The sequence below is a fragment of the Eucalyptus grandis genome, chromosome 3 (assembly GCF_016545825.1).
Source record: "Eucalyptus grandis isolate ANBG69807.140 chromosome 3, ASM1654582v1, whole genome shotgun sequence".
In the NCBI taxonomy this organism is placed as follows: domain Eukaryota; kingdom Viridiplantae; phylum Streptophyta; class Magnoliopsida; order Myrtales; family Myrtaceae; genus Eucalyptus; species Eucalyptus grandis.
This window is the reverse complement of record NC_052614.1, coordinates 46,640,700-46,652,696: the sequence shown is the minus strand read 5'-3', so window position 1 is coordinate 46,652,696 and position 11,997 is coordinate 46,640,700. Positions and strand designations below refer to the sequence as shown.

Sequence of the window (11,997 nt, the reverse complement as noted above, 5' to 3'; positions counted from 1 at the left end):
GCTGGCTGGTGGACATTGACATAGATAATTTTTAATAATATATATTTTGTCTAATTTTTATTATATTTTTCTTCACTTTTTTCTCCTTCCTCTAGCCGATGGGCACGCAAGGCTAGGAGGTCCCTCGCCAGCTTGGGGGAAGCTTAGTTGTGGCCAAGTGACCTCGCCCAGGCTACCTGCTAGGGTGTTGGGGGCTAAGCCTCACTGAAGGTCGCTAGGTAGAAGGTCGCGACCTCGCACGATCTCTTGTAAGGGCTGCCGGTGGCCAGGCAAGGCTCGCTGTTGCTGAATCTGGTGAGGCTGCTACCTTGTATGGCCTCTAGCAATGGTTGCCTATGGCTGGGCAAACCTTGCCCTCGTTGGCCATGGAGATGCCTAACCTAACCTTGCTAGATTCGGAGAGAGAGAGAGAGAGAGAGAGAGAGAGAGTACTATTTAAAAATTATCCACGTTTGTGTCAACTGGCAAAAAATGACTAAATGAACTGAATTAACATAATTATAAAAAATTTAGGACTGAATTGGCAAAAAAAAAAGGATTTACAATTGAATTGGAAAAATTGTAATAGATTTAGGACTATTTTGATAATTTTTCCCATTGATCGTGTATCAGAGTGTCTGACATGATACAAAGGCTATGCTTCCTAGATTGCACATACTATTTATTTTTCTCACATTAAGTTCATTAATATTTATTGTCCACACTTAAGTTATGTGGTGACCACCCAAAGGTACAACTTCTTGATAGAAGAAGTCGTATGACATAATGGATATAAAAAGGTCCTCTAAGCCCAATCCTCTCATGATTAAGAAAAATATATAATCGATATTGAGAGGGCAATTGGCTAGTAATACCCATTTATCAACCGTTCAATGCTAAATTATTTAGGTTCTCAATCAAATTTCATTAATAGTTGAAGGTACAATATAATTCACGGTTTTCACCTTAAACTCTTATTATGCATGAAGTTTTTTCATCTATGTATGATCGAAATCTTCAGTCCCTTAGACATATGGCATTCTTGCACTCATCCTGCAAACTTCCTTGTCTTGGTTACATCAAAGAGCATGACTAATGATGCGTTAAGCATCACCAGATGTTAGGCCTGGGACTTGTCAAGAAAAAAGCAACAAACCACCCTAAAATTTACCCAATATGATAAATTTACCTCGAACTTTTTTTGTAACATAAAAAACCACAAACTTTATCAACTGTGATGCATTTACCCTAACTTTATGGCTAAAGGGAATCTTCGTCTTTTAATTTTAATTTTTTTCCCTTTTTCTTTTCTTTTTTTTTTTTTTTTTTTCTTCTTCTTTCTTCCCTTCGCCGAGCAGAGGAAAGCCGGGTGAGGCGGCCCTCGCTAGCATCAGGTGAGGATGGCTCTCCCTTGGGTCAAGCAAACCCTCAACCAACGCCGACGAGGGCATTCCTAGCCAAATTCGGCCCAAGCAAGGGTTGCCTCGCCTGCGTTGAGCAAGGGTTGCCCTCATTGAATCTGGCGAGGGCTATCCTAGCCCGACCTAGGTGAGGGTGTCCCTCGCGGGCGTCGCCTGAGTTTAGCTTCTCTTCGTCTTGGCCGGCAAAGGGAAGAGAGGAGAAGAAAAAAGGAAAAAAGAAAAAGAAAACTAAAAGATAGAAATGCCCTATAATTTGGTATAAATGTATCACGCATCTATAAGTTTAGATTTTTTTGTGTCACGAAAAAAATTTACAATGTATCACAATTGGTAAAGTTTAGAGTTTTTTATGTTACAAAAAATTTTGAGATAACCACCGCCTGTGGTGGCCCAGTTGGATAAGTGCTCTCATGATCCTTTGGGAGAGGAGTGGAGTTCAAATCTCGCTGGCCGCACGGGATCTAAAGTGTGACGTCGGGGTGGTGGGTCCTCCGCTAGCGTTGCCTCAGGGTTTACCTCCCATTACCCCGGGTTTGTCGGGTTGTCCATGTTTGTACGGTATGCGGGTTCCTTGAGTCATAAAAAAAAAAAAAAAAATTTGAGATAAATTTATTATATTAAATAAAATTTATGATTTTTTTATGATATTTTCTCTCATTATGACGTGACGCATCCCCAGTGATTGGCGAATGCAAATCCCTCCATGAAATGGTTGCATTCAAGGGACGGATTTTCCATGTGAAAAGTGGGATTAGGTACGGTGTCGTGCACTTTTCTATTCTCTTTTCTCGAGCGACTGCTTTTTTGCCATTATGTAATGTGTGGTTATAGAAAGATAAGCTATCACCGCTCCGGCCACTCAACTCGGGCTCTTAGATAGCAAACGTCTCGATAATGAAACCTTCTAGATGAGTGACTGACAATAACTTCTACTCACCAGTAGCTCGGGGTGCGCATGAAAAAATTCTAAAATAGAAATTGATTTCTAGCTAAAAATTGATTTTTCAATTTCTATTTCAGAAATTGAGAAACTAAAAATTTTAGCTTTTGATTTTTTCTTCAAATCTATTTCTAGAATAGAAATCTGTTTCAAAATGAGAAATCAAATTGCGTTACCAAACGGATTTCTGTTTCAAATCTGTTCCGGGAAACAAAGAAACAGAGAAATCAAAAAATAAAAATTTTATGATGCGGAGCCTCAACGACGTTCAAAGCTATGGGGTTTGGTCTTTTGTTTATCCTAATCATCGAGTTCTTTATATTTATTAGTTCTCAACTCTCTAGGGACTAGGGAGTAGGGAGTACTTTGCAGAACATTTTCTAGGAAATAGTTGCCACGTCGCGTGAAGAATGATTTGGACGCTTTCGGACCATTCTAAATTCTGTTATTTCGGCGACGCGTGATTGTTTTCAACGCATAGGTCCCCCTCGGCAATTACTCTATTTTATGGCACCCCGAACGAAAATTCACATCAAGACAAAGAACCGAACCCCAGTCGGTACCATGTGAAAGCTCTTTAGAAAATTAAAAAGACGGTTGTCTTTTTTCATGTAAAAGTTGAGAGATATCCAGGCGTTCCACGGATGAAAAAGTGAAAATGTTTATCTTTTAAAAGATCATTTAAGAACATGATTAATTGCAAACAAACAGTCTCTTTAGTCCCATCCCTACAATCGCCAGGAAAAAGAAGGGGGATGTAAAGAACGTCATTGGAAAAAGTTCTTTTGGATCCATAAAATTTCCACATTCTTTAAAATATATGTTAATCTAAATACATTTGGTTTCATTAATTAGAACGTGATAACGCAATGCATGTTAATATATTGCTAACATATTTTGTCATATTACTAAAGCCAATGTCAGTTTATAAGTAATAAATTTTTTAGGCTAATTTCACAATTGCTTATGCAATGATGTAATTGACAGAAATGTACTTTAAAAAACATATTTTATATATATATTTTTATCTTAGTGCATCATCGAGTTTAAAATTATATATTGTAATTTGGCCTTTATTAAGCTTAACAACAATATCAAGTTGTCAAGCTAATATTTGCTAAACGTTGGCTATCGCGTTTATATATTTTTCATTGATCATATATTTATTCATAAAATCAGGCAAAATATTTTGCCATTATGGTTATCCATACATCATTCAATTCTTTAAACGTTTCCTAAAGACTTTGCATTTTAGATCTCCAATTAGACAAGTTAGAATGAGAAACATAATATTGTAGACATTTAAGGGCCCGACAATAAAAAATCTAAGATCCTAACAATCCTAAAAGAAGTTAGGCTCGATACAGGGGTTGTTGCTTAGAAATGATAGATTATAATTAATTTTGTGTTTTGGCTTCACGATTAAATTATATAATAAAGTATTAGCAAAGTAAGTTTACTTCGGTAAATGACTTATCAAGTCAGATCTCTATTTACCCATTAAGTAAATCCCCAACTTGATCATTGCAAACCTTATTATCTTATTCGGTGTTTGACAATATCATATAGACAACATAACAAGAAATGTCTTCGGTGTTTGACGATATCATATAGACAACATAACAAGAAATGTCTTATAAAAAGCCTTTTTGGAACCAGAAGCAAGATCAACTTGGAAAAAAGGAAGGTGATTGGTACCATAATCAACGGACATGGAGGCACAACAAACGACCACCGTCGATTGACTACTCGTAGGTGACCCCAGTGGAGATCACAGCTTTTAGTCGACTACCCTCCCTAGCAATTTGTGAATGAAATCCCAAATCCCTTTTGCAGTCTGTGTAAGACCTATTAGGGTAGGGATGGGAAGGAATCCCTCCTATATCTCACCCCTATGGTTCTAGAAACAAGGAGAGAACAAATATGGACCCTAGTAGTTAGCTATTGGAGTTATTAAAAACACGCATAATAACCATTTTATTTTTATTTCAGAACTATTTTTTTATTCCATATTTGTTTCTGAAACAAAAATCAATGTACTAAAACTATTTTTTTTTTTTTTTAGAATAGATTTTTACTTCGGAATTAGGTTTGGAATAGACATAAAAAATAAAAATAAAATTACTTCTCTATTTCTAAATTAGAAATGAGAAACAAAAACTCTTCTTATCGTTTGTCCTCACTACTAACTAGTCACAGTCCACCATGCCCCTAATTGCCATTCATTGATCACTGCCCGCCGTTCGCCACCACTCACTATCGGCCGCCATTTGCCGTTTGGTAAAAGAAATTTTATATTGTTATCAAATACATATTTTTACTTATAAACTTATTTAAGAATAGAAATAAAAAAAAAATTATTTCCCTTTCAGAATTCAATTTCTAATCTGAATAGTTATCATTTGCGTTCTAAATAATGTGACTGGTCTTGATTTGCTCTAAGTCTTAGTTTGCTAGTAAGCTCTGCTTCCACCACGCACCTCCAGCAAAACCCATAACCCGGTTGGTCTTCAAATCTACCGCATCCTCGTCAAAAATTAGGGTTCAGGCTAACCCAAAAACTCAAGGTAGAGAATATACAGCTTAAGAAACTGGTTTAATCAAACCAAAAATCATGTTCGTAAAAGCCTCTCGTCCCTCTCTACGTCTCCACGAGGAATATTTGAAGCCATCGACCTTCGACGGGGAAAGAGAGATTCCTCTCGACGTGTTACTGCGCGAATTCGACGGATCCGTGAAAAAGAGCTATGCCCACAATACGGACTGATTGTGAAGGATCACTCGACCTTTCACATCATTTTATTTTGGCTAATCACGCCGTGCCCAAGATGGCATGTGGGCCGCCACAGCCTGAAGGAGTGATAGGCCACCATGTCTGCTCGAGCACGGCCCACTGGCCAGCCCTAACTAAGGAAGAAATGCACCTGAAAAAAGTTTATTATTTGTGCTACATGGGCAGCAAAGATATGAGACATTTTTTGAGAGAGAGAAGTTGAAATGAAAGAAACGACTGAAGGGGCAATTTGGGAATTTCACGAAAGGCAGGGCCAAATTTCTGCACCTAAGTTCTCCATAGCCATTCCAGAGAAAGGGAATGTCCAAAAATCCCGAGCCAAAAGTTTTCCTAAAAGCTATTCTGCGACCACAGGGAGGCCAGCAAGCAAAACTAGTAGACTCTACATGCATCAGGAATAGAACCAGCTAATGGAATTTATCAAGTCACTAGATAAATCTGACTAAAGGTGTCTTTCTACCCATATCCTTGAATCGATGAATACTAACTACTGGCTTTTTGGTCGACGGAGAAGCTCTCTTCTGGTTGCCTCTTCCAGAAATAGAAGGAAGCTTCAATCCACCGCGGATGGACCAGCGACTTCTTTTCCTTGACAGCCCAACGCGACTTCTCCGTCCCAGCATCCGTCGCAACCACATGGGTCACTGAATCATCGAGGTCCACCGTGCATGTGGCTCCCAACTGCTCCGCCATCTTCCAAAGCTGGTGTTGCCTGGCAGGAAAGTGGGTTGGAAACACACGGCTGAAGATGATCTTACAGCCTTCAAGGACTTCCTTGCGAAGCGTCTTCAAAACCTGCTCCAACCAAATGCACAAGATCACACGTCTGAAGTGAAATGACCGGTTCCTTAATCTAGCTGCCGGCTAGACCATCACTTCAGGATGTTCTCAAATGGGGTAGTGCAGGAGAAGTACAGTACAGTAAAGCTCCACAATCTTTCCCTTGTTCATATGCATTTTTTTCAACTGCCTATTTATTCTGATCATAATCACAGCTCCAAAAACCTTGTCCGAGAGAACCTAAGGCATCACTCCGAAAATCTCCCAACTTTTAAGTTAAAATTCCCAAATTCCTAGCCAAAGCAGCATATTCATTTCAACAGAAGAGTTTCTTTACTTCACTGGGAGTATTGGAAACTAGTAATACAAATTCAGTCATAAATGGTCAGTGAACCATCAGCAGGAAAAATACCTGTCTAACGTCTCTGCCAGCAAGCTCGTCCTCGAGTTCCTGCAGTGCAAAATTTCACACATAAGTAACAGTATTGACTTGGTAATTACCTCAGTTATATACAAAGAACACAGCACCAGCGCAAGTGCACAGGCCATACAGTCCTCCTAGGACAGGGAATTTGTTGTCTTGCAACAATAAAAACCATAACCACACTAAGGTTACAAAGTTCTTATACAGTTAGAGAAGGGAGCATACATGAAAAAATATGGTATGGACCCGTTTGAGGACTCCAATAACAGTGGCAAGGGCTCCATCACCCTCGTTTTCATCTGTCTCCATCTCAGAAAGTGATTTACAAGAGAATCCAAATTGTTGACAGCTTGAAGCAAAGTAATGATATCTTTCCATCAGTAACAAATTGTCCTTGTGCTTTGTCCATGCCTAAAATAACAGGAGAACTCATATATTTAAAAGGGTAACTCAAAATAACTATAGAGAGATTCCATCAGAAGGAACAAATACTCCTCTACCTAGCTAAATTTCCTGCTTCCAAAATTTGGCTTTTTACTTCAAAATCCACATGGTGTTTGGGGCATAAAAAGCCAATGACAATGTCATTTATTGAAGCCAAAAACTAACTGAGAACCCCACGTTTAATTCAGGATTTAAAATTTCAATCAAATCAGAGACAGCCAATAGAGAATGAAACATGGGATTGTGACATGTTGTAGGTATATTCTTTGATTTCTTGATAGAACAAAAACACCTGAAAGCATAAGCATTGCTAAATTTATAGAAAAGTAGTAGATCGGTGGAATCATTCATACAGCCAACCACATGTATGCAGAATGATTCAAACCCAACCCCCCAAAAAAAAAAAAAAAAAAGAAAGGAAGCACAACAAAACTGAACAATAATTCTCATGCAACCCGATCCCAAAAATGAAAACACAGACTAATATTAAATTCCTGACAGAAAGAAAAGGATAATAGACAAGCAAAACAAAACCAAACACTAATAGTGTGAAAACCTCATGATTGACTTCATTTATAATTATTGAAAAAAAAACTTTAATAGCAAACCATGTAAGAATCTGTTTGGGAGTTATTTTGAAATCCATTTACCTGCTCTGTATCATCTAATATCAGTACATAACTTTCTTGGCCCAGCACCACATCAAGTCCTTTTTGGTGTCTTTGGGTACCATCATCTCGGGAGATAACTCTTTCATGGAAGTACTCTCTTTTGGGGTCAAGTAGCTTAGCCATTTCCAGGGCGTAGGATCGATCGCCCATTGTGTATATATACATCTCGAACATTTCACTAGCTTCCTTTAAGAAGGTCCGCACAAAGGGTCTCAACTTGGTCATTGTATGCATATGCTCCAAGATGAAGAGGCTGCCTTTAGAGACGTCTGCCCATTAAATGTAAGAGTAAATCCAACAATCAAGACAGGAACCAGGACTTAGAAATGTGCCCAGAATATAAACAAGAAAATAAGACACAAGGAAACTTGTGATATGGCTTGTGGCATCACATAAAACGAAAATTCACAGTCCAAACAGAATCCAAACTGGCACGAAAGGGTATACCTTCCCGAGAATCTACTTTGCCTCTCAGGTGTTCCTCATCTGAACTAATATGGGCAAGCGAAGTTGAATTAAGGAGTGTGTGATCTAAGTCAAGGATCAAGTAAAGCTTTTTGTAACGTAGCAAATTTTTCATATCTGTCTTCCGCAATCGAGCAATCTCATCATTAGCAAGCCATAAACCCTGCATATACAAGTACTAATACATTATATCCATCTAAAATAAAAATGGTAAAAGCTAAACATAAATGACAAACCAAAATCTAACATTTCCTTCTGCAGAAAAGAGAATGTAATGGTCATCTCCTGAGCCATTTCAGAGAAATGAACATCTTGATCCACGATTCAAGATTATTTTACAAATCTAATTGATATATACTTTTCCATCTTGGACTCTACCGTCCACCAATGGCAAAACAGAAACTTCTAGCATATAAAATAGCTTCCGAGGTGCTGGACTTATGCTAGTCTGACATAAGTCTGCTCCTTTGATCCTCTAATGGAAAAGAATCACCACTAGACGGCATCCACATTAGCTAATATGGAAAATAAAGAAATTGCCGAATGCTAGTCCTAAGAGGGCCCATCCAGAATAGGACATGGCAATCAGTAAAACATAAATTTCATGTTTAACTAAATTTACAAAGCAAATGAGACACGTGTAAGGGATTAAAGAGCTTCCTTTCCATTTAGAATGAGAACCGATTGAAATTAAGCCACAGCTTATCATTGTTCATTCATTTCCTAAAAGGAAAGAAAGAACTATTACAAGCAAAACACTGCTCAAAATCACTAGTTACCAAACAGTTCAGGAACCCTCCCTTCTTCACCCCGTTCTGACCTCTCTCAAAACTTATAAACTATATAAGATATGTCGAAAAGGCGGAAGCTTTCGACTTTAGGATATGATGTCTTACCTTATGTATATAGCCAAATGTTACACCTGATTTCTCTTCAAGGGATTTGCCACAACGCATGCACATTCCCCCGAAAGAACCAGGATGTGAACAGGAATCCTGCTTGATGGTTGTTTCTGCACATTAGCAAATGCCCGATATTATCTGGTCATCCTAGAGGAAAATAAAAGTAAAGCAGCGAAAGAGGATCAGTGACTAAAACCCAACTGCTAACTCATAATTAAGATCATTCTGTCATTTTAAACTAGAGCTGAACACAGACTTGTGGGTTTTGAATCAGCAGTTAAAAACTGGATAACTAAAATCAAAACTTCCCCCACTGCCACTTCACAATTGTGCCACTAAGCATGTCAAAGATTCCATCACATGTCAAAATAAAAGAATAAGCCATCATGCTAAAGGTTAAGCCAAAATAAACCACTCAAGCTCATGACATTCATTCTCTACCTTATTTAATCACCAATTGGGTTGTCTGAGTACAGTTAAGAACCTTTACATATGAATAAGAAGGATTGCAGAACTTAGCATATGGCCATTCCTAGAGCAAAAAATTATACTTACAAGGTAAAACAAGCTTCCTAGTTACACCACGATGAAGAATCTTCCACTGTTCTTCCCCGTGGTTACAATTAATGCATTCTAAAGTTAACAGAAATATAATGTTGACAGGTCATTAGGCTGCAAGTTCAGCAAACAATGTTCTATTCATCTATATGTATGTGGGCACCTTAATTGTGGATGGGCTCATCCACACAAGAGCACGTGAGCATATCTCCACAATCATTATAATTTGAATTCAGGCAACCTATTAAACTTAACTCTTCAGGCCCATACATGAAATTGCCAAGCCACTTTTCTTATAAGTGAATGAAAGTGTCAAACCATTGAGTCAATAGTAAGCTAGCATACAAGAGGTCCTAGCTAATACATTACATCACGAAATCTCTAACTCTTTACGTCCTTAAGATACCTAAGCTAAGAACAGCATCAGACTCATCTCATTCTAAATTAGAAGCAATTTACTAGTATCAACCCGTTTAGGATGTCAATCTGAACAAGTTTTTTAGACCTTGGCATAAAAAGTACCCAAACATCTATATGAATAAGGGAGATTGATGTGATGAAGGTTGTTCTTGCAAGAGCTGCATGCAGAGTCCATCTTTGGTGGGCTTCTACTTTCCTATATAGAGTTTCCTAATGTTTTCATATATCTAACCAGGTAAATGCATCTTTCCATTACATAAGATTGTGCATGATTAAAGTTAACAATAAGAAAGAGCTGTGCTTGATACCGTCCACACACATTATCCACATTGTTAAGCTAATACACCTATGTCACAGGCCAAAAGTAGTGACACCTGTATGTAAATTAAAAATGAACTAAGCACAGCCTACACCTGAGACAAAGCTAGGTAAAGGACATTTCTTCCTCCAGAACCAACCAAAGCTTAGCATTCAAGGCAGAAGCTCATTCACAAAATTCTTTAACTAAAAATCAACTAATGATTGTGTGATGTATCTTAAGTAGGCTGAGATCAAGAATTTCCTACCCTCTAGAGACCATTGTCACAGGAATAAAAGAAACTGAAATGGATACACATTTAGTCTGGAGGACTTCTTACCTACAATTTGTTCTGAATCTAAAATTTGTTCTGAATATTCATGTGAAGTTGACCCCTCAGGTTCCTCTAAAATTTCCAGTTTCTCTGCCTTGCGCCTCTTTATCCTGGCAACGAACTTGTTAGTTAAAACTCGATGGAAACCAAGGCCCTGCCCTGTTAATAAAATATAGGTATAACGAAAAGATGAAAAAGATCCAATATCATTGAACTCTGACACAGTTGTGCATTCAAATTAAGAGAGCTGATTTTGTGTAGACATAAAATCCAAAAGTTACAGATAGAAGACCAGAAAACTATAGACACCAGAATTGGACAATGCCACATAACCATTCTAAAATTGGTATAAACTGTTCACTGCAGACATCAAAACTATCATCGGACAATACCTTTCGCTTTCATGATCACTCTCGTTGTCAGTTTCGTCATCAGCCGATGAACCAGATGTACCAGTAGAACCAGAACCTAACTGAGCATCGAGGTAGGATGCGAAGTCATCGCTGCTAGATGAATGCACTGGTGAATCCGTCACAAGACTCATCTGAAGCAGGATACATTCGTTATAGAAACCATATCAAATTTAGAATACTGAATGCCCATTTTGGAGAAGATGAATATGGAAGCAACAAAGCAAGGTGGAAATAACAGTCATCGAATCAAAAACAGAAGTCACCAGGTCAGGACCATTAGACACCCTTTTTGCAAGCTCAGGTTGGGAAGGGGGAAGCTAAGAACGGGATAGAAGACCCTTCAGACCTCAATTAGGATACACTGCCACTAGGTCAAAGCCTTGATCCATATACACCAATCAGTCGAAATGGTGAACACAGTCAGCACTTTCCACCCACACGAAGATAAATGCCAATAACTGTGTTGGGGCAAAGGTTTGCCCCGCCACTGCCGCTCCAGCGACCTGTGCATTGCAGGGCAATCTGCCGTGTCCCCATCCCCACACCGCCCTCACAGGGCAAGGAAATGCCCCCTCACAAAGAATTACAGACAATTCCCCAAATCTTGTCTAAATCCACTTGTATTTTCCACTAATATTGAATATCCAGCAACAAAAACCAGAAACAAAAACAAGAAAACAAATAAGCACCACATATGAGAAGCCATCATAGAATTTTCTTGAAGTGGAATAGCGCACGCCCCTCTATCAAATCCTACAAGACAAGATCTTCCTACACCTCTTGCCTCATGTGAGGAAAATCTAGCGATAACTCCTCCGGATATTCAATCCCTATCGATCGCAGTTCCCCACCCAAAAATTCGACAAGAATCTCCGAGGCGGACCGACGAGGCAACGACCATGCCCCACTGTCCACTCGACACTGTTCACGCTTAAACGGAGTCCAGGGAGAGAGGAGGGCACCTTCAGGTGTCGGTGGTGCGACGGAGAGGAGTCGGCGCCGAGACGGCGGCGGCGGCGGCGGCGGCGGGCGGCGGGCCGGCGATGTCCGGCGTCGGTTCTGCGAGCAAAAGGCGGTTAACTTGTCGCGGATGAGAGAATTAGGGCTTCAATTGAGGGCGGAAATTGAAACCGACGGACGACGATACCGGTTTG

The 11,997-nt window shown here is 39.1% G+C and overlaps 1 protein-coding gene across 3 annotated transcripts; it reads right to left on the bottom strand.

The window, feature by feature from the left end:
• Positions 1-5,340: 5,340 nt before the first annotated feature.
• Positions 5,341-11,983, bottom strand: LOC104437552 (RNA polymerase II C-terminal domain phosphatase-like 4). Of its 3 annotated transcripts, none has more exons than XM_010050519.3 (9): positions 11,806-11,983; positions 10,823-10,974; positions 10,437-10,540; positions 8,815-8,930; positions 7,901-8,081; positions 7,433-7,722; positions 6,564-6,749; positions 6,327-6,365; positions 5,341-5,929 (listed from the first exon to the last, which is right to left on the bottom strand). In XM_010050519.3, exons 2-9 carry the CDS (start codon positions 10,972-10,974, stop codon positions 5,618-5,620), a joined length of 1,380 nt encoding a protein of 459 aa, XP_010048821.2. In that variant the 5' UTR covers positions 11,806-11,983; the 3' UTR covers positions 5,341-5,617. The 3 variants fall into 3 exon arrangements, with proteins under 3 accessions (XP_010048821.2, XP_039166084.1, XP_039166085.1); XM_039310150.1 differs by lacking the exon at positions 11,806-11,983 and adding an exon at positions 11,118-11,250; XM_039310151.1 differs by lacking the exons at positions 10,823-10,974; positions 11,806-11,983 and having other exon boundaries at positions 8,815-8,967.
• Positions 11,984-11,997: the final 14 nt, after the last annotated feature.